The 24,334-nt window shown below is 31.5% G+C and overlaps 1 protein-coding gene and 1 long non-coding RNA gene across 29 annotated transcripts in view; one reads left to right on the plus strand and one right to left on the minus strand.

The window, feature by feature from the left end:
* Positions 1 to 24,334, minus strand: part of LOC143249061 (serine/threonine-protein phosphatase 4 regulatory subunit 1-like) — a 161,005-nt gene that overhangs the window by 44,699 nt on the left and 91,972 nt on the right. For 18 of the 28 annotated variants that reach the window (XR_013027530.1, XR_013027528.1, XR_013027529.1 and 15 more), the window contains 3 exons: positions 23,119 to 23,225; positions 8,865 to 9,003; positions 5,208 to 5,293 (listed from right to left, as the gene is read on the minus strand). Coding sequence is in view for 17 of the 28 variants with exons in the window: in XM_076498256.1 (XP_076354371.1) it covers positions 5,208 to 5,237 (30 nt within the window). In the remaining 11 variants the exon portion in view is untranslated. Of the gene's footprint in view, positions 1 to 3,356; positions 3,486 to 5,207; positions 5,294 to 8,864; positions 9,004 to 11,465; positions 12,940 to 13,072; positions 13,238 to 23,118; positions 23,226 to 24,334 lie in introns of those variants that run through there. The other 10 variants (XR_013027556.1, XM_076498315.1, XM_076498286.1 and 7 more) reach the window with 5 other exon arrangements.
* LOC143249123 (uncharacterized) lies at positions 18,197 to 22,712 on the plus strand. The gene is made up of 2 exons (XR_013027572.1): positions 18,197 to 19,076; positions 20,094 to 22,712. It is a non-coding gene; the product is annotated as an uncharacterized LOC143249123 (long non-coding RNA).

Below are 24,334 nucleotides of genomic sequence, written 5' to 3' on the forward strand. Positions count from 1 at the left end.
ATAAGTAGATAAGTGCTGATGAGTGACAAATACACACTTTAAAATAATTTTATATGCTAATAGTTGCATGTCATCACGCTATAAACATGTTTAGTACCTATATATCTATATATATATATATATATATATATATATATGGGGGGGGGCTCGTAACGAATTTCCGACCATTCGACAGTCCTCCGCTGGTACAGCGGTAAATTACAGATTTACAACACTAAAGTCAGGGGTTTTATTCTCCTCGGTGAACTCGGCAGATAGCTCGATGTGGTTTTTGCTACAAGACAAAAACAAAAAAATACACACACCATTCGACAGCACAATACCTTAGAAGTTAGATATACGGCTGGAAAATAATCAAACCAAACGACAAAAACTTCGAAGAAAAAAGCCTTCAACATTTTCCACGGAAGCAGTAAAACTCGCATAGTAATTGGTTTAGGTCAAATTCAGAGCAATGCTAGCAGCCGCAGAATTAATTTTATGGTCACAAAGAAATGCCATTGCGATGAGATACAGCGTTATCTCCTGATATTATTAACATGATAATAAACAAGGATATGTTACTAGAACTACAGCTGAAAAATTAGAATCATCGCAGCCCCATTTGATAGTATACTGTCAAGTCACCAGTGTAGCTCAAATGGACTTTTGTTTCTCTGGTCTGCTTAGACAATCTTCAAATCCAACATCAACATCCACTGGAGTTTATCAAGAGGTATAGTTTAAAACTGAGCTTACACCATCCTAAGCTTACTACAATGGAAATTATGGTGCAGAGCAATAGTATATAACAATGGTCAGCACCTAGTACAGAACTGATGATGGAGGGAATATTGCCAAGCGAAGTACACGGAATAGTGTCCCTATAAAATGTGATAATTGTTGGATAAATAAATGGCAATGAAAAAAAAGAACGTGTGTAAAGATACACTGTAATAAGTGACCATTTTGTATATTATAACAAAAATAATAAATAATGGTTGTGTACTGCCTGCAAGTACTCCCAGGTTTTGTTTTGAATTTCAGGCAAAGCTACATGAGGGTTACCTATGTTAGCCAATTCTAATTAACACTAATAGACCAGAGGGAAAACAAATAGTCAATACCACCCACTACAAACTCTTAGTCTACTCTTTTACCAATGAATAATGGGATTGATCATAATATTATAATGCTCCCATGACTGAAAGTGCAAGCATGTTTGGTTATAGGGATTCAAACTAGTGACTCTCAGTTTGTGTACTGCTATTGTAACATACCTAACTGGTAATAGTCCACAAAAATGTATTGCACATATAGTTATATTCTTCATAAAGAACAATCATATATATTTTTAAGTAGTTTAGTAAGTTTTGATTTTATTGTCAAAAATATTATAAACTAAATTATTTGTGTAAAAGAGAATTCAAGTAATAAATACCAAAGATGTGGTTTTGATGCCAACAGTATCCTCTTCGCTCATCAAAGCTGGCTGTGATATGAACCTTATTTGCAGCATATAACAGCCACTTTGTGAGTGATGGGGAACTGACTTTACATCTCTTGTGTAGCTGGATGTTCTGGTTTCAGTAAAACAATAGCAGCAGGGTAATTTAACATAGATATCACTGTAACCAAGCTGTTGGTAAAATAAGTTTAAAGACAGTAATCAAACTAGTAAAATAAATAAATGTAGCTCATCATGATACATATCATCTGGAAATACAAAAATTATTGAAATCAGTATACAAGAAAGTGAAATGTGTAATATTTTTTTCACCAAATGACCTTATCTAGACTTAAGGCAAAGTAAAAAGATACATCAGCATATACATAAGTAGAAAGGCTACTCCTCAGTTTGGGTAAACCAATAAAAAAAGAAAGGTCAATAAAAAACCACAGCTATTGGATCAAACTATTATAAGACTATATTGCATGAATTAGTTTTAACATTTTTGTGTCATCTTCGATCTCACATAAGTTAAAGATAACTTGTACAGTGAGAAGGAAACATGAACAATACATTAATTTATATCAGGTTAAAGGTTTCTGTTATATACCAACGAATTCATGTAACAGATACAAATATGTCTGTTTTCATAAAATACATGAAATGTTTACAAATTAATAACTCCAAACTTCCAACACATTAAAAACTAGAATATGTTTTATTTAATGCCTATAATATTAGAACACAAGTGTAAAGAATATAATACTGTAAACAGTAACTTTTTACCCCAATTAAACTTGAGTATTTCTCAAACTAGAAACATTTTACCATATGTTAATCTTCTCTGTTGTTTTAATGGAATCATCACATTCCAAATATCCCTTAATGTTGTATTCATGTCATCTTGAAGTTTAATAATATTCAGAGGTTATCTAACTGATGACTCAGAAGAAGAAATATTCAGTCTGGAACTGCTGTACAGCTCATCAAAGATGGCTGTGATATGAAACAGAATAAGCACACATTTCACAACCCCTTTGAAGGCTGCAAAACAGGAAATTAACCTTTGAAAATAAAATTCAAATTTTCAGGAACAATGTGAAAATGCAAAGTAGAATATCCTTAGTCTCAAATAATTCTCATTTTATTTTCTACCAATACCAAAAAAAATAAGTAAAAACAATTTACTTATTGTTTTTAACAGTTATTACTTTCTTTCCTAACAAGAAAAATGTATTATATCAAAATAATTGCTAAGACAAATGATTTCCTTAGTGTTATTAAGAAGTCATTATTGTTTTTTCCCTCTCAATAACAATGAAACACTGAAAATAAAGTCTAATTATCATTATTTAGACAGGGTTCTTGTACTTTTTTTCCCTCAAGAAAACAAAGGAAAAATAAAAGAAAGGTGTTCTATGTACCATTAACCATTCTTTATTCTTTGTATTAAAGGTAAAATAAAGTAGCAGAATTTTTGCACAAAGCTATACTATGGTTATTTATACATACTCATCCCTAATTTTCAACTGATAAACTGGTAAGGAAGATTTTCAACATAACTCACTGCTAAATCTTATGATGTTCTTGTCTGACCAAATAGTGGAATATGACCACCACTTCTGTAGCATACCCACAGATGCAAAATGTGGACCATGTTTTTGAAGCAACAGGATGTGAACTATGAATCCTCAGATTCACAGATTAGGCATGATAATCACTAGATGATTTCAGGATGTAGAAAAAGCAACCTACAAACCATTATCTAGTGGCTTTTAACATGAAAAAACAGGGAAAAACATAACATTATTTAGAGATTTTTAATCCATTTTTCCCCCCTAAGTAAACAGATTATTTAACATTATATAGTAATTATTCACTTTTCTCACATGAACAAAGCAGGAAATGAAAGAAACAATCTACTTACCATTACATAGGCCTTTTTTTTTTCTCCCAAGAGCAAAATAGAAAATAAAAGGAAAATAATCAACTTTCCATTTCGTACTGACTTTTACAATTCTTTCCGTCAAAGACAAGGTAGTGAGATGACTAGCTCAGCCACATCTCACTACCCATGTCTTTCATGGGAAAAAATGTTTATTTTGTTGTATCCAGAATTTTGCTGAAGAGAAGGTTACACAATTAAGGGCATTTTAAACCAATCCTGAATTATTTGTTAAAAAAAAAAGAAGTGTTTGTTTTTCTATTATGATTCTTTCTTCATCTTACACTTGTTGTAACATTAGTAAAGCAATTATTATAGCTCAAAAGGTCTTATACATGTGAAACAACAAATTCGTTTAGAGAAACAATAACAATGCCAAATCAAAACTTTTCTTCCTTACCATTTTTGCAAGTTTCAAATATGAACATTTTTTGAAATGTTAAAACCTTAACGGTATGTTATAGTGACATGTGATTGGCTCAATACCTTAACAGTTTGCTATTAAATTCTAATTTTAAAATATTATTTTCATAGAAATATTTCAAAAGTTTGTACAGAAAATGCTATTATTATGTAATATAATCTAACAGATTCCATCCAAGATTAACATTTTTTGAGGTAACTGAAAAAATGCTATTAAAATAATGAATTCTCATTTGTTTTGCACTACATAAGCTCATTTCTTGCATTGAACAGTTCTGTGTGTTAATTTTAAGAAGCATTAACAAATGATAGACTGAGTTTAATATTTACTTTAGAAGCAAAACTTGTATAGTTCCAGACTGAATTAGTTATGACTGCAACATATTAAATCCTGACTTACTTTTAATCTCATTCTTAAACTATGCACACAGGGATTGTGCAACAAACAGAAATACCCAGAGAAAGCAGTTCAGGTACTGTATAATGAAAAACAAAAATAACCCACAGAGAAGTAGCTCAGGGACTGGACAAAAAAAAAAACATCCATAGGAAGCAGGTTAATATTGAGTGGTTCTATCACTGGCTGACAGAATTGCTTCAGCTCTTTATAGTATAGTCACAGCAAGTGCCTACAAAGCGTTCTAAGAAATAAAACAATTTGAAATAAAGCATTTACTTATAATGATCTTCCAAGAACTGTTAAATTTATCTGATGATTCTTAAGGAATAACCGATATGTTGAAATAATCTTTGATACTGTTCCTCTTGTAAAGCCAGGAAATTGTGAACTTTGGGTTGTGACAGCACCAATTAAATGGGCTTCTACAGTATCTATTCTTTAAAAGTAATTTAAATCATACTTCTTTCCCATGTTGCTTGACATCTGATGGAAAACAGAACTTACATCTGCTTAAATAATATATATCACCTGCCTAAGAGGTCATTTGTAAAGAAAACATTAATCAGTCAGCTGAGGATCTGGTCCATTTAACAGATGTGAAAGAATAGACATCTTTAAGCAGGTTTTATATTTTATTCTGTCCAACCCATATAGAAACACAAATAACATACTCTACTCATCATTTGAATGAAATAACAACAGATCTTGCATGATCTATTCTGATAATTTTGTTAATTAACTTTTCAAGTAAATCCACCAAATCCATGAGGTGGATAACAATTTAGGAGTTCTTAGAAGATGGAAAATATTACCACCTCTCTTTGTAGACTTAAACTTCATAAAGTTTTCTGCAGGAATTATTTGACATCATCAGTTGTGTGTTGGGAATAATAATGGTGCTCATAGATGTTTTTTCTTTTGTCAATGTCACTAATATTATCTTATCAAATTACACAGATTTAATACAAAAGTTAACTAAAATAAACACAGATAATAAAAGTTTCACTTACAGCTACTGGTTCTGTTTTGTTATCTTCCATATTGTCTGTTTCTGTTAAATGTAAAACCAGAGGACATATCTGTTCTTCCAGTTGTACTATGGATTACATGAAATAACCAACTTTATTACTTAAAGTATATTGAAAATATTTCTATTTCACAGAAAAAAAATCAAATTTCACATATAGTTTTGGTGTTAATATGGTAGGTTAGATGTATAACAAAGAACTACTACCATTAATATCCACACATTTTGAAGCAAGCTTCAAACACTAATGACATTTGTTCATACATTTGTTTGCTTGTGCTTTATGTAAAAAGCTGCAATAGTCTAGTCCTAGGCATATGTTCACCTGACAGTTGTAATCAGTACTGTTAAACCTAAAACTCATGTAATAAACAAGTGTGACTTACAACTAATTTGTCATGTATGCAGAATCCCAAAAATAATCTCTGTTTATATCTGTTGCACTAGTTTTTTTTATTTACTAAGGTACCTAATATTGAGAAGACCTTCAGTTTAGCAAGTAATTAAATAAAAGGAAAATAAGTTCCCTTTCTCCCCTATTAAATAACAAATTTTACAATCAGAATTTCACTCCTCATTCAAATTGAAAAAAAACATTTTTGGGCTGAAATTAAATTTTTTATAATAAATGTTTCTTGTCAGTACTGAGTCAAGTAAACATCTATATACAAATAACTAAGTATTAAACAAATATATATATTTCCTATACTTTCACTTTACACACATTTTTAATATAAAGACTACCTGATTAATGACTAGAGGGCTTCTTAGTTTAACGACACTGTTAACAACATTTATCATCTTTACTTTTGACCAGTTTGTAATAACCTGTCTTGTAAAATAAAATCCCAAGTTAAACAGAGGGAAGAAGTTGCCACTTCCATTTCAGAAAAGATTTACATATTCTACAGCCACAGTAAAATTATTACTTTATGTTTATCAATTAATCTAAAGAAGCTAAAAGAAATTTTTTTTATTGAAACTGTTGTATCCTGAAAGGATATTGCCACTTCAATAATTATTTTATTACATATAGTAGCTGTAAAGAAGGCATTGGATAGTTAAGAAAATACAACAACAAAGTACATATCTTTCCATTCTTTTTCCAACAGATATTATATTAATGACTGGTAAAATTTATTTTATTCATACATATTATACAGTTTAAAGTCAATATTTATCAAAGTGATGTATCAAGTTAAGAAAATACAACAACAAAGTACATATCTTTCCATTCTTTTTCCAACAGATATTATATTAATGACTGGTAAAATTTATTTTATTCATATATATTATACAGTTTAAAGTCAATATTTATCAAAGTGATGTGTCAAGTATGCAGTTTTACTGGAGACAGTTTGTAACATTAAAACAAGTTAATATAAAGAATGCTTAAGCTTAATAATAATCAAAATGGCAGGTCAGCAGGTACTTCATTTAAGTACTAAAATATTAGGGCACTTTCAAACAGAGACTACTTGAACAAATTTTGTCTATTTCATGGAAGAAAAGACCCTACAAACCATACCAATGAATTCACTGAGAAAACCCTCATTAAGGTACATTAACATAGTCCCCAAAAACAGAAATAGTGGGCATACTAAGTCAACCTTATGGTAAGTAAGGGATTAAAAATCACTGTACTCACAGTAAATCAATTGGCATTTAGAAATACAGAGTAACAATATTAGAGCATTTAACTGCAATAAAAATGTTCATACCTGTACATGTGCACTAATCTGAATTGATATGTTACAAAGTTAAATTTCCTATCCTGAACTCTATCATGTATGTGTCAGTCATCAATATCAACTGCACAGTGGTTTCTCTTATTTAAAATCGGTTATTTCTATTACATGTTTTACAAATAAAAGCGAGACTCTGAAAGTTTAATATCTTTTAAAACTAATCTTTATCAACTCATCCTTGTTCCACTAAAACCATGAGAGAAGCTTGCATTGTTTTTCTAACATAATTTGTGAGTTTAAAAAATCTACTTTAATCCACTAAAATGTGAGGTAAAAAACTTTTAACAAAAATGTAGAGTTTTAAATAAAGGAAGAAATCACTACAATTATGGGTCTTAAATATCTGACTTTGATAGCATTTAAAGGTTGCATAAAGAACAATAATACGTATTTCTGACATAATGCGTTCAATAATGTGTTGGTAATATCTTTTAGATACACAATTTGTAAATTTATAAAAGAGAAATGCTTTCAAATAGAGGCACTGTGAACATGTTTTGGCATCAAAGTATGGTTCTGAATATACTCCAAGCTGTATAACATCAATGAAGGAATTAAATACAAGGACCATTTGGGCCTTTCCATAATTTTGATGAGACTTCAATTACAATGCATTCATATATTTTTATACGTAGATATGGAACTAACATGAACAACCTATTTCTTTCTACTTCTGTGCAACAATATCCCTTCTTTGTGGTTACATTGAATACCAAAATTCTTTTTCTTTAAAACCTTTTCAGTGTTTCAAAGAAAATATTCATATGTGGCTCTTCTGTTCCAGCATACTAGTAACTTACATACATACCAGTACAATGAAATGTCTTAAGAAACACAACAGGTTTTTTTCACTTATGCTATTTTACTAAAACAATAACCAATCCACACCAATGGTGTATTATGGCAAGCAAGAATTAAAGATAGTGTATGACACTCATCTTCTAGTCAACTAGTAGGTTTTGTAATGTATTGGTAATACACTAAAATATCTTAACCATACTGGTTACAGTCTACACTAATATCTTTACAAAAGACTAAAGTTTTGTTTCTGTTAACACTACACATACTTGTCCTGCCTTTTTTGCAAAACTAAATTTTTTTCACTAACTGGTTCAATACAATGGATTCCTCATTAGGCACAGTGTGGAAGAGAAACTCACATGGAATTTAATAGGAAACCCCCATGAAACCCATGTCAAATGTGTTGATGAATCAAATTTGGTCATTTTTCCAAATGTGTTTGATCAGTGTTTTTTTCTACTTAGAACTATACAAACAAACATCATTTACCATAATATGAGACACTCTGACAGGTCCAGGAATGATGGATTAATTTGAACAGTGTCCAAAGTATCCCCTCTTTAACACACAATCAGTAGCAAAATTTTAAGATATAGCAACTCGATTTGTATGAAAGTAGTGATAAACAAAATATAGGTCCACAGACAGTCACTTAACAACTATGCCACAATTAAAAGACCTATGATTTTATACTAACCTGTGTAAATGTAGAAGTTTGCAACAGTATTGAAACCTTGATGCAAAAACCACTACTTTAAACTTTTTCAGCAAGACTATAGTAGGTTCTCTTGTATAAGCATACAATACTTCTTTGTTTGTAGATGGTAAAAAAAAACGTAATATTTAAAAAAAATTCATATTTCACTGTTATAAATAATAAATATTTTCACTTAAATTGTCAAAGTTGTCCTAGCTGACAGTATTGTACACAATGATATGTCTATTTTGAGAAGTGTTGAATGTATATGCGCTGATGGTATTTTACAGCTATTCTTAATAGTTGAATTCATTGCTAGTCAATTTAGTTAAAAAACAAAATTCTGATTTCCACAATTAAGATGTAAACATTTAAGAAAAATACTGGTGTGTACCTGCTTGTTGATATCAATCAAATATCTGATCACTGTGGGACAGTAACCAAGGACGTTACATCTGCTAAGTGACCTCAGTCAGAGCAAAAGATTTCAATATGAGGAAGTTGTTTCATAAGTTCAGTTCATATGCACGACTCTGAAAATAGTGAGGAATGTAATTAATTATTTATTTAAGTTTAAGATAAACCTCTAAAATAATGTTTAGTAACAATACATCATTTTATTACTGAAACAAAGCAATCAGTAAAGAACATGAAAGCTTTGAAAATGAAGTTCAACATAAAAACCAGTTTTGACTAAAGTAAATTATTTTGTATTAAGGTAGGTTGCATGTGACTACAGAAATAATCTTATAAAGAATAGTTAAAAGTAAAGTAGCCTACAAAAAAAACCAACTAAATATTTATTCAAGTTTTCACAGTGAAGAAAAAAACACACTATTTAAATGAAACCATATATCTTCCAAATATATAAAACACAAAAGATACTTTCAAGAATTTTTACTCTTAAATGATTTAATTTTTTGTGACCTCATATTACAACCTTCAGATAAGTATTTATGACAGAAGTAATTGCACATAACAATGAAATTTCAAGTTTGCAAAACAAACTTTAAAAAAAATTATGTTCAAGATTACTTGCACTCTCCAAACAAATAAAAATTAATTATTTTCAAGTTGTTGATATTAAACTAAATATAGCAACTCTCACCAAGACAATAGCAAATTTAGGGTTGTGGGAGCCCAGAGGCTAATGATTTCTGTATGCCCTACATCCCATGTAATTTTATATGGAATAAAATTATCAATGGGCCCTGGGGCTGAGTCTCCTCTAACCCCTACCTAAATACACCACTGCATCAGGAACCCCATTCCCTTTAACTCACTACAATAAATATGCAGGAGAACAGGATCTTCCAAATGTAACTTGAAAAGCTATTTTTCCCTCTTTGAGTGTTGTTAAATAGAACACAAATAACACAACATTACTGGAGAAATTCTGAAAGCAACACTTGTACAACAGTCCCACTAAAGAACAATTGATACATCAGTACAGAGAAGAATATTCATACATATTGTTTTACTGCCCTGTAAACACTATAATTGCCAAGCTTGTATGTTTGTAAAAACATAATACTAGGGCTTTAAAATCTCAATCAGTTTGTTACACCTTTGATTTTCTCTCTTTTTACTATTTTAAAGTTTTAATGTTTTTCATGTTAAATTTCTCTATTTCTAATACTATATGTTAGAGATTTAGATTTATTTTTCTGTGAATAAAGATATTCTAATTCAAGTCAAATTAACGTATTTTATCTTTGTTTAGCCTTTATAAATTCATATCCAAAACTTTAAATTCAAGAGCTCATGGCACTTGTAGAAATAAATTTGTAAAATATATATAATGCAACACATAAACAGATTTATATTAAAAAAGAAAGAAAACAACTATCTCACAGTAAAGATTTTGAAGCATCATTTAAATACAAAGATAAATCATTCTTATGACTGTTCTGTTCCATTGTTTCCTTTCTAGCTTTTTTTTGTAGTTATGTGTTTCTAGAGGCTTTAAGCACAATAGATATAAAATTTCATAGAAAATAATTAGTACTGCATACTTGAATACTCAAATTCTTAGAATTTCTGCTTTTAGAAGTTAAATCTGATAAATGTTAAGTTTCTACCCATATGTGTTTTATTTATTAGGGCAACTCCCTTAATAAAGAATATTTTATCCTTCCTACCATGTATTTTGTACATTTGTTTTATTTCATATACAACAGTTTTTAACCGGTTTATCTGAATAGATGTCTTACAACACCTTAGGTAAGGAGATGTTATTTTACAGTGTCTTTCTTGTTGTGTAATGTTTACACATATCAAACATACAACTTGAAAATACTAAATGACAATCAATACCCACTTGAAACACATTTGATACACAAACCAAACCTTTCATCACTTATATATTTAACCTTTGTGAATCTGACATATGCAAATAGAATAAGCTGTGATGAGACATCAGAAAATCATGTTAATATTCTTAAACCTGTGAATAATTATGTAGTTAAATATCTTAGACTGTGTGGTTTGCTATGAAATTATCACAGTAGAGTGATAAGAGGTTTTCATACTCCACCAGTTTTGTTGTTCTGGATGTTATACTAATTATACTCGATTAATTTTTGCTTTACAAATGTACATTTTATAAACAACTTAAAGTATAAGCTTATTTAATGTCTAAAACTTTATTTCAAACTTTTAAGAAAGCTCTTCTTTCTCACTTTAATACTCTAAATTTCAGCTCCATGGAAATTCTTGTTTGAGCTACATCTAACTGGAATTATTCCAAACTGTGACTTTGCTTTGACTCTCAAGTTTACAGAAAGCTGCAGTAATTATATCTGAATAAAATTCTTACATTATTTGTGACTAATTAACATTACATTTATTTCTGTTATTATTGAATTTTTTTACTTATTTCTTGCAAGTTTGTGAACTGACTCAAATCCTTCCATAGAACAAAATATGATGCATATAATAGTTAAACTATATCGAGTAAATATTATAAAAATAAATATACTTATATAATACACACACATTAAACAAAAGGTTCCAAGGTGGTCTTCAAAAAAGAACAGTTTTCCTCAACCATATACTCAGTTCCTCCCATAGAACAAAGTATCATACATATATAATAGTCACTTTAAACTATAGCAATGTAAGTATGTACAAAAACAAATAATAAATATACTAATGTAATACACATACATTAAACAGAAAGTTTCAAGGTCGTCTTCCAAAAGAAACAGTTTTTTTCAAACAGGCATGTTTAATTTACTTTACCAGAATAAAGACCACTGGATGCAGTGATCTAGAGAGTCTGCTTATAAAGAAAGGAGTGCAAGAGGATTTTTATTATTATGTCATTCTGCTTTTAGCACTCTTAAAGATCTCTTGGTTGTCAGAGAATAATGAACTTTATGTTTCAAGCCTTAAGTGAATGAACACATCCCAATTTTATGTTTCATATGTTTAACGTTTAAAATGCATTTGTTTATTTATTTTGTTTTGTTTCAGCACAAAGATGCACATGGTTATCTATAATGTCCATAACAAGGATCAACCCCAAAATTTTTGCTTTATAAACTTCACACTTACTTCTGAGACAATAAGTGTCAAAATGTTTGAATACCTAAACACAATGTTAATATTGTACTGTCTGAAACTTCAGTAATAATTTAGTTGTGATAAAATAATTCTCCTTTTCCTAATTTCTATATAAAATGAAATGTTTTATACCAACATGATAATTGTATTTTCTTTACAGTAATATTTCATCAGTGAAAGATTTACTGATTAAATATACAAGGAACAACAAAGTAAAATGACTCTCCTACCAATCTGGAAGTCTAAACTTTCTGTATTATAATGATTATGAACAATAAATTTCTTCTGATTGAGTCTACATCTTGAATTATGCCTGTTATAGATACACAGATGGTTTGTTGTTATGAGACTAATTCTCAGAAATTAATAATTTTAAAATACACCTTTAACTGCTCATCTGGTAAAATGAGTCAATAGCTACAGTACTTTATATCACCTTATACCTATGTAAGTGTACATAAAATAGGCATAGCGGTTTTCTGAAACAAGAAAGTTTTTTTATTATTATTTAAGCAATCACTAAACCAAGAAAACCTCTTTGGTTTCGAAAAACAAAAAGTTAGTCTGAGTGATTACAAAAGTTTTTAGCCATAAAAGTGAAAATAAAACATTTATCAACATACAAAATGTTATTTTAAAATAATTAATAGTAAAGGTTTACATATTAGTATTTACATACATGCTACTAACAAACAGTTCATTCTAAACATTCGCCTGCGTGCTATTAACCAAACAGTTCGTTTTGAATGGTTTAAGGAATACTACTAGCCAAACAATTCATCTTGAATGTTTTCAAACACATATTAGTTATTAAAATAGTTCAGTATAATGCTTATAGAAACTACCTATTTAAACCAAATAAAAATTAACATTAATGGAAAAAAAATAGACAAAACCTAATGAGATAATTATTTGAAACAAACAAATAAAAGCACCAAAGTTGTTTTTACATCTTATACAAAAATTATTTCTTAGAAATTTTGAATATTTTCTATATATTAATACAACACAATTGTCGAATAATCTGTCGCTTACGTCTACACATTAAAGGAGAATGTGTATTGTAAATAAAGTTAACACTTCTTTTTACAATAGCGAACCATTCGGTTTAATATTAAAGATATGATACTTCTGACACGTGCCTGACGCATGCAGAACTCGTGCCTTTCACAAGTGGACAGACTACTAACTAACACATGCGCATTGCTCATACAAATAATAGTTTTTGCGAAACGATGCGGTAACTATTTCCAACATACAAAGAAGTCAGCTCCAACGTATAGGGCCATATATAAACCTGAAACAAATATACAACATAAGAAAAGAATGTACCAGGTTCATTAAACCATAATTAAAAATCAGTTACTTGGAGTTGAACAAACATGTCACATTCTGTAGTAAACAATATATAGAAATCACAAAGTTCACATATTTGCTTTATTTTTTAAAATAAAAACAACAATTTTATTTCAGCATCCATAATAATAATAAAACAATGTTTTAATGTTAAGTGTGTCTAATCTTGAATGAAAATAAAAGGAATGGGAATAACCAGCATTAAGTGAAAAGTAGAGGGCGTTGTATGTAACTTATACTGGTGGTTCTCGAATTGGGGTCGCGGAATACGTTCTAAGAGGGTGAGAAGTTTCACACACAAAAATTACGGTGCACATTTTAAACTATGTCTATTAAAATCAAACAAAATAACTGGCATGTAATAACTTATAAAAGGTACTGTTTTTCTGTATATTGGCGTTTTTCTTAGATTGCATATTATATACCTCACAAGCAAGTCTAAACCCGGGGAACACTACAATTTTTAATATTTCGTGAGGTACACGTTCAATGCACATGGGGAAAGAGCCCGCTTGTCTTTGCCACGTCAAATTTGAACCCATCACTCTGAGGCCCTAAAGGTACATGACAGATTTGGTGATCATCGACTCAGCGATTCGCCCCATACAAGCGGGCAAACACACAAACTTTTGTCAAATAATGGTTCAGTGGAAGAAGGACCGGTATAATACGTGTATGTGTTTATGAGTGGAAGAAGTCGAAAACAGACAAAAGGAAGGGAGCGGGTTAAAACTATGCCAAAAAAGTTTTAGACGCAATGGGGAAAGGTGGTATTTTTTCACAGGCTGAGCGTATATAACCAAGAGCAGTTATTTGAAATTAAATTTTTCCTTAAATATACAAAACGTGATATGCCTATTGAAAATTAGAGAATCGTTCAAGCAGTTTTCAGTTTATGTGCTGCCTACGAAACATATTATATATATTATTTCAACGCCAAATATCTTGAATTGCGAGCGCTTACATTGCAAAGTCAGCCAGTTAAGTGACTTAATTTCGAATTGAAATTCATTAGATACTTTATCAACAAAAGATGCAAAAGAAAACCTGACGAATTACATACATATATCAACAAAGAGTAACAACTTCACTTCGGTGGATTTTGGTCCATTGTAAAAAATCAGTTACACAATCTGCGTACAAATATAAATGATGAAAAGAGCAAGTTGTACACATTTTATTCATTATACTATTTAGTAGGGTCATAGCTGACATTTTATTTGCACCACATTCCTAATGCTTTAGGTGACGTTTATTATTGCTGCAGTAAGTTTAGTTACATTTCAGAGGTAGAAATAACAAAAAAAGTAGTTCTTTGTAATATAAAAGGCTTTACTTCAGACTTCCAGCAGCATACAAACTATTTAAAATGCAACTACTCTATGATTGGTCAAATAGCCAACCTTGACGACATCGATTAACCAATCATATGAGAAGTTCAAAAAAAAAAGGGCGGAGGTTGCCTGTGGGCTCTTGATTATCGTACTGCTGTGTTAGGAATATCGCCCGTAACTTGGTGTAAATAAGCGTTAACGAGGGTCTACAAGTTCAACTGTGAAAATAGTTAGAACTAGAAAATTACAAGTGTACAAGCAGGGTTCAGAGGTCATACGTATGCCTATATCTTGTAATTTAATGAGATAAAAAACAAGCGTATCAACTACAATCCAAACATACAAAAAATTAATGTTTACATCACCGAAGTACACTCGTACAAATATGTTTATTTACTCTCATCATTATTCTGCAAATATTTGAAACGCCAAGATGATGTATGGTTATCTATTAATTATTAAATGTAGTACAAAATAACATGTATATATGAACTTTCGAAATGACACACATTTTTAGTCAGTTGATTCAACGTAATTCAACTTTAAAATTATTTGGATTTAGAAAAAAACAAATTAATTATATTATTGTAAAGAAGGTTGTTCGGGTATCATGCGAAGTATATATATGATTTAAACCACACTTACTTTATATTTGTATATTCTATCCAAAGTGTTCGGCCAGTATCCCACGGTTATTCTGTATACTAACCATGTTCAGTACAAGAGAAGTTCTTCGTTTTGTTGTTGTTTGACTTAAATAAATAATATAACTTCATGTTTTGTGATACATAAATAATTTAGTGTAAAACGTTATTATTTTTGTTTATGTGTTCTTCACGCACCTTTGAGCGCGAAAATTCACGGGGGGTCGAAAAAAATGTCTGCGAACGCCTCTGCATTCATATAGGTAATTTTCATTACTTACGAATATCTAACTGCATGCGGTTGAAATATGGAATAAACTGTTGTAACTTGAAAGCCATGTTGAAGATATACCCCTTCCCCGTTGTATTTAATTACTTGTTAATGTTACGCCATTTTAGTTTTAACCCTGATATTATAAAAATATCAAACATGCATATATTGTAAACATGATTTACACACACACATTACCAGATTGCGTGATGAAATATACCTGTGATGTGAAAGTAAAGCAAGTTTTGATTAATTATTATAAAACAATGGGCTTAAATACGTCCCATTAGTTACATAAGTGTAAAGAAACACAAACGTTGTGGGTAAATAATGTGTCTGTTGGTAGACAAAGGACTAAATAAATCAAAATTATTTAACATACAACATTGAAAGCATAACCTTTTCAATTCATTTACCACTTTAGAAGCGAGTACAACTCATGTAATAAAAGCGAGTTATATATTTATACACATATATTATCTAAGCTTTTTTTTTTTGTATTTTCACAGCGTCCCCGAAAATATTTTGTTTAAAAAGAAAATAAATCAAAATTAAAAAGTAACAAATAATTTTTATTGTTTTTCAAGTTCACGTCATGTTGTGTTTTAGCCAACAGAGTGAATCATTTTTCTCGTGATTCATGGCTTTGATTGATTGGAATTAAGCACAAAGCTACACAATAAGTTATCAGTGGTCTGCCCACCATGGGTGCATTGAAACCCGGTTTCTAGCAATATAAGTCTGCAGACATATCGCTGTATCACTGGATGGTTGTATGATTCATGCGCACGTTTCACCTACGTTACGACAAGTTGTAACGTTAAGCGTCTTATGTGATGCCATTTTAGTGTCTACTGAACAGCTTACAGACAACACACTACGGTACAGTGGTGCGAGTGGTTAAAACAGGTGACTTCTCCACATTGCCTTTGTCCCCTCCTTCGTAATAATTAGACATAAATTCTGCACCAAGACGTTTTCTTTGTTGTGTTACCTTAATCGGTATCTGTAACAGGCAAGAGACACCCACTTTTATTTTCACTAATGGTCTAATCCCTGACAAATTACAATGTGTATGCCAATATACGCATAGTCATTTATTGACTCTCTAATTAATCAATTTTCAAACATTTTTTTCCTTTAATTTATAATTCAGATAAAATATAGATTGTTTACAAATCGTCATATATTCAAGTCATAATAAACCTATGATACAACCAATCAATCTTATCAACCTATGTTTATATGGACTAAGTAAGAACAGATGTATCAAGGATTTTCTCATGGCTCTATGAAAGGACTTAGGCGCGTCAGGACTGTTTTTTTTATTGAATTTCTAAACCAGTACGGTGTTTACAAATGAGATAAATATACACTATGAAACCACAGCTATCAGCAAGATATTTCATTCATAAAAATGTTAACCTCATTCTTACGTTCTACAGTTAACGTTTGTTTAGTAAAAAATTGTTTCAGCGTAAACCTGAACAATGCGTTATCTTCGCTGATCTCATTGTTGGGAATGAAACACGAATTTCATTATCGTAAGCCTTTAAGCTTACTGCTGAGAGCAAAGTTTGTCTTTTTGCCAGTCTATGTATCGTACTTATGTCCTCTTCACATATACCTGAATAATGAAATCAGACAGATTAAAATCTAGATGAAATTCGTATACCGAAGGATATCTGAAACATTTTTGGTGATTACTGCTAAGTGTAATGACAAAATGTACTTCAAAACAACCAAGTTTAACACTTTTTAGAACGACAGTAACAAATATTATCGTTGTTTCCAAAAATGTATTATTACATTAGTTTCAATATTCAGTTTTATTTACGTGCTTAATAAGATATGTTGACAGCAAAATTATTTTAAAGGTGACAGATGGCGTTTTTTTTTTTTTTTTGAAGTTCCCACATCAAAAGCATTTATGGTAAACAATTTCACATTGATAAACAAATTCGTATTTTGTTATCATTTCCCAAATATTAGAAGTGCAACAATTAGTTTTTCATGCGTGAAATTTCACTGAATATACGAAAACAAAAATACATCTATTTAGAAGGATTAAGATGTAACAGATATAATTAAAAATTGTTACACATAATGTTTCCGTTGTTACTTAATGAATGTAACAATGTAACACCTGGCGCTTGAAAGAGGAATGTATATAGAAAACGCGGGAAATAAAAACAAATGAACGTGTTTCCCATACAAATTTCAATTAAAAGCTGAGTATAGAAGTAAAAAAACAACAACAACAAAACTTTTCAGCTGCAGTTTTTGACACTATCCATAGGATTGGCCATAATAACATGCCTCATCAATTCATTTCACGTAATTTTGTGTTTCTATTAACCTGTTATAATTGACTCTCTTGTAGATGAAATGTATAAGTTAATACATTTGCTTTTCCCGTTGTACAGTTGTCACTTTGTTAACTGTTAGTGAGCTATACCGTGAGAAACAACGCGTTATTTGCAAATACATTCTTTAGTACTTTATTTAAGGAGCACGATATATGCCCAACCATAGAGCCAGTGGGGCATGTTTTGCCGCCCTATGCAAACGCTGACTGTGCCGCCCGCCCCTGCATCGCTCTTCCGCTATTACAGGAACTCTACATTACGGCCCCCTCCCCCCTCTAAGAACCTTCAGCTCAGTCGAACGACCCCTCTCAACAAAAATTAATTTGTGACTGAAAATACGTTTCTGCACAATTTGCTTGTAGCTAAATTACAACTTGCAGCATAACCATAACATACAAGCCATAAACACGAAAAAGTACTGCAATTGTCTTATGGACTGTTACAATTTTATTTTAATAGTGTCTGTACACAATACCATGACCCAGAATTACCAAACATTTGAGGTCTCTAAACGTTCATGTTCACCATAATAGCGAGTATAGTTCACCCCCGAGCGACCAACACAGCTCGACAATATCGATGTAGAGAGATGGAGTACTAGGAAATGTTTCCTCTTTACTAAAGTGTGGTGAAAATTCTTCTCAGGTTGCAGTCCAGAGAATTTGTCGTCCAGTTCGTTCTCATATACAAAATCTGATAAACTTCTGCCAAGGTTGTCGTCGTGAAGTGAGACAGCTTGAGAGAATCTATGCTGGTTGCACGGTGGCTAAACAAGTCAGATTCGTGGGTGGATTCTAATGGTATGGGAATACGCATCTTTCGTTAGCGTAGTGATATATGGGTCATTAGGGATTATGTCTTGAATGTCGTGTGGTGGTGTTAAAGGAAACGAGTGTCAGTTCTTTCCGCTGGTGCCATTATAATGATTTAATTCTGATGGATGATAACTCCCTTTCCCACCATACAAACATCACAGAACCCGAGCCTGGCCTCATATAGCGTATGTAACGACAACGGAAAACATTCTGAACAGGTGTACTTACCGGTAACGTGGATATTAATATTGTAAGTTAGAGAATATATGAATAAGTTTATCACTTTACTTACTTAATGTTTGTTTGTGTTTGAACTTCGCGCAAAGCTACACGAGGGCTATCTGCACTAGCCGTCCCTAATTTAGCAGTGTAAGGCAACTAGTCATCACCATCCACCGCCAACTCTTGGGCTACTCTTTTGCTAACGAATAGTGAAATTGACCGTGACATTATGACGCCCCCACGGCTGAAAGGACGAGCATATTTGGTATAATAGGGCTTCCAATCAGCAACCCTCAGATTACGAGTGGAGTGCCTTAACCACCTGGCCATGCGGTGCACTCACTTGCTGAAACTGGGAAATGTGATATGTTCATTTTCATTAAATATTCACGAGCTACAATTGAGTTTCTTTTAAGTTATATACTAATAACTCGTTCAAAATATTCAAAGTATGCATGACCTGTCACGAAGTGCACCCAATGAACAGTGTGGTTATTGCATGTTTAAAGAATATAAGCATGTTCCAATCCTTTATCTGGCATCAGTCTTCTCGATATATCTCTCATAGCACATGTAAAAACACACACATACACACAAATTGTGTTTACCACAACTAAAAATACCACTTCACACTAGTTCACTAGGGATATTTGAAATCTTTTTTTGTAAGCATAACACCTTAAATTATTACCTTTTCTTTAAATAATGATGTTAAAAGTAGATTACTTCTTTTGAATACACACTAAAAACCGGGTTTCGATACCCGTGGTGGGCGGAGCACAGATAGCCCATTATGTAGGTTTGTGCTTAAATCAAAACAAACAAACTTATTTTTGAAACACCGTTGCAGGTTTGGAAAGTTTTTTTTCTTTTTTGCATAGTTTTAATGTATTTCTCAAATATTGCTGAATGGTTTATTTTTTAAGCGAATAGCTTCTGTTCTGTTATTGCATTTCATCACCAATATTAATTATTTATAACATGTAACTCCTGTTGTTTAACACATCTCGTTACTTTAGGCAAAATAATTTATTACTCTTTGCAGATTTGGTTTGTCGATCAACAATGCTGAGTTTGTTTGGCCTGTTTGTGGCAGATACTTAAACTATCTGTTGCTGTCCCTTATTTTGAACTGTCAATCAGAAGGAAGGCAACACCCACTGCCAACTCTTCGGCTACGTTTTTACTAATGAATAGCTGGATTGACTGTTACTTTATAACGCCCTCATGACTGAAAGGATGACCGTGTTTGATACCGGGTTTCGATTCCGTGCTCTTCACCTGGTGACTACAATGACAGGAGACAGCATAATAGAAAAACGATTTTCATCGAAACTCTAACAAAGTATTTAAAAAAATTACACTACCAGCCAGTCATGATGTTTCTAATACTGTTATCAGAATAAAAGTTATTTAAACATATTGAAATATTGCTGTCAATAACTGTTATTTCATTATTTTACAGCAAATTCCTACCAGTCAAATTTACTGTTAGCTTTCTCTATCAAATATCTTTGTCGCTGGTAACGTGCCAACAATTCATTTAATATCTTTTTTTGTGATTAGGTGAGAGTGATTATGTAATATTTTATTCATCTCCAAAACAATCCAATTAAAGCGTATTGTCTTGCAGTATTATAATAGGTTAAAGCTAATATGATGTGTTGGCAATGAATCTATTGATATGTAATAAAGCTTAATATGCAAGCTCTAGTAAGACAAAAGAAATGGTACTTTTATAAATGCTCCTCTTAAGCGTGGTATATCTTCAAATCTTGAAAGAAACAAGGAGTTTTAGTTGTTAATTCTGCTGACTCAGGTAGAAAAGAAAAGTTACTACAAATGATCGACCTCGTAACTATGACGACCTAAAACAAAAGGATTAGTGCCTATGATAGTGCCAGTTGTTCCTGTATCTAATTAAAAATTCAAACTGTTCTATTCGCATAAATCAAACTACATTAACATGTGACTGTCGTTGATTCGCAGAATGTTTTCCGTGTGTTTATTTATATAATTCTGTCGTTCTTTACAGTAATAAAAGTAACCTGACTGTTTTTGGTTTTCTTCACAAACTAGTTGTAATAAAACAAGTTTAAACGCACAAAATGTATCTTTCGACACGTAATTTTACACTAACATTTTCAAACGTATATCGGTAGACAATAAATATCAATACTTCAGTAATGAATGAATAATACGTGTACTAAAATTCCTCTAATGTGGGCCCGGTATGGCCACGTGGTTAAGGCACTCGACTCGTAATCTGAAGGTCGCGGGTTCGAATCCCCATCACGCCAAACATGCTTGCCCTTTCAGCAGTGGGAGCGTTATAATGTGACGGTCAATCCCACTATTCGTTGGTAAAAGAGTAGCCCAAGCGTTGGCGGCAGGTGGTGATGAATAGCTGCCTTCCAACTGCTAAATTGAGGACGGCTAGTGCAGATAGCTCTCGTGTAGCTTTGCGCGAAATTTAAACCAAAATCCTTTAATGTGGCTTTTTCGCTTACAAAACTTCGTGTGATCCACGTAATAAATATGGTGACACAATTTTTTTAAAGAGTAACTTGTTTATGCTTATAAATAAACAAAATACACATACTTTCCAATTTCTGAAACCATATAGTATCAGTACAATGCTACCCGAGATGTGTATGTATTGTGTGTGTGAGGATTTCTATGTGAGTAACAAACACAACAAAAATGATTTACATTTAGTATTCCAGTCGTTTCCAACATTAAGTAATCTAAACATTTATCGGTCAAATAATAATATCTTTAGAAAATAAGGATATTAAGAACGATGGGCCTGAAACTTCAGTTCTTGGCTTGTCTTTTAGTAAACAAGTTGTACTTAAAAAATAATCTAGACGAAGTTTCAATAGCTACATAAAATGATTTTCTGAACTATATAACCAACCTGTAGTCACTGTACCTAATCAATCGAGTTATCCTAAAAAAATGAGTTAAAAATGAAGGGTATGATATTTAGGGCTTCCAAGCCAACAAACTTCGTTCTACTACTATTACGAACCCAGAAACGAAGCATTTTCATGGTTTCAGAACTATCGAAACCAAGGTGCATTTGCAGATGAAAAAAAGTATTTAATAAGCTTGACGTTTAACTAGAAGTAGAGCAGACCATTCAGGTACAACTGTAGTCTTCTCGTATTCCACAAAAAAACATCTAACTAGAGACCACTTACGTAAATACTAAGAAACAATCATATACGTAATTCAAATAAACATTTGTTTCATAAACTTAATGATACGATGCTAATAAATGACATAACTGTGCTGTAAAGCAATTTACTGCTTCAATCTGTTTGAGTGTCTCATTCACCGCCATACTTGAAGAAATAGTTTTATATTGTTTAATATCTCTAGAGCTAAGTAAACGATTTCTGAAAGATTGTGGTATTTCTGACGAAAAAATATAGTAATTTATATATATTTGTTTTGTTTTTCCATCACAAAGTATAACATGAAGTTCACTGTAGATCTCGGTTATAAAATACATGATTTATTGTCAAAAATGTATGTTTGTTAAGATATTCATGTCTTTGCTACTAATAGTTTAAAGGGAACACTTAAATATGCTTTCGATGTGGAGATAAGTTTTGATATCCATCCCTACTGCCAAAATAAAATTGTTCTCCTGTTATAATGTGTAACATGTTTGTATAATGCTTACTCATCGTCACACAATTCCTTAGTTTCGTGTTCCCAGAAGAAGGTGTGAAACGGTGTTATGGGATACCTCTGTATACATACTTTGAAGCTTGAACGCTGTTTAAAAAAGAAAGAAATTATGTTGAATTTCAGTTTCTGTGTGATGCCCATTCACAAACCATTCAAAAATTATCATCTGTCTATAAAAATACGTCTTAAAAGTCAAATGTAAGTCGGTCTTCTTTATTACAAGATGATTTTTTCTCGTAAAGCTCTTTGAAATCAAGCTTAAAGAATAGCTGAGCTAGATGCGAATCATCAAGACACTTTGATACCGCTAAATACGATATTCAGTAAGCATACTGGGCTAGTTAATTAAATAAAACCACTACACTTACCACTATCATCAGCAACCTTATGCAAGACAGCCACAATACGATCAACGTCTACTTCATTGTTAACAGCTACACGTAATGTTTCGAGGATGCTATGGACTACCAATTGTCTAAAAGTAAAAAGAAAGAATATGTGTATATTAAGACTTGTACTTCTTGTATCACTATTGTGATACAATGAAATCAGTTGTTTAGATTGCTTTTCTATATTACCCTATTTTTGTCTTGATAGCTCACTTATCATATGAGTCAGATGCCTTATCATAGAGTCGGTAAACTTTATATGTAAGGATGACCAAGGTACTCAATAGGTATAATACAAATATGACAGTTTTACTTTAAAAGATGATTGCCACTCACTTTAATTTGTTTCTTTACCCAACAAACACCAAAACAAGGCAAGAAACCATCGCCAAGATACCAAATCAGAAAGTGGCCAACCTACCAAATTGTTCATCTTTCTTCTTGTTGTTTCAGTCCAAATAACTCCACAACTAGTTTATCACCTAAACCTAAATATACTTTATGTGTCATAATGTCATTATTAACCCTTGAAATTAGTTTTGTTTAGTTTTTTTAAATAGAAATCTGGTGTTTCTCTAAAAGTCTTAAGTAGAGTACAGGATTAAACAGGAATTACTAACCAATAACAGATGACAATTAGATGACTGTAACAAGTAGAATACTCAGTGTTTTTCACACTATACAGTCGGTGTCTTTAGAGAGCTAACCTCTATATTATGTATGGCGTGAAGAAAAAAATCAAGACATACAGTACTAAATTGAATAGTATACACACTCACAGAATACACTTTCTGTCAGGAGTAAAAGTCACAAAACAAGTTTGTTTGTTTGTGTGTTTGAAATTAAACACAGTGGACTATCTGTTTTATGCTCACCACGGGAATCGAAACTCCACTGTTAGTATTGCAAGTCCGCAGACATACCGCTGAGCTACTGAATGGTACACGCAAAATAACTAATAAAATATTTTGTAAAAGTAAAATGATGTAGGAATGGAAGTGCCAAATCGAATGCACAGAATAATATAGGGATTATATAAACAGATCATCCCTAGACGATTTACAATATCAAAATTTAATGTTACACTGTAAAATGCATATTTGACTTTAGTATTACTGCATTTGAAAGTTATTTATTCCTGATTATTGGTATGAAGTTTATATATCATGATAATGTCAAGGTAACCATCAATGTA

The sequence above is a fragment of the Tachypleus tridentatus genome, chromosome 1, assembly GCF_004210375.1.
Source record: "Tachypleus tridentatus isolate NWPU-2018 chromosome 1, ASM421037v1, whole genome shotgun sequence".
NCBI classification, from domain to species: domain Eukaryota; kingdom Metazoa; phylum Arthropoda; class Merostomata; order Xiphosura; family Limulidae; genus Tachypleus; species Tachypleus tridentatus.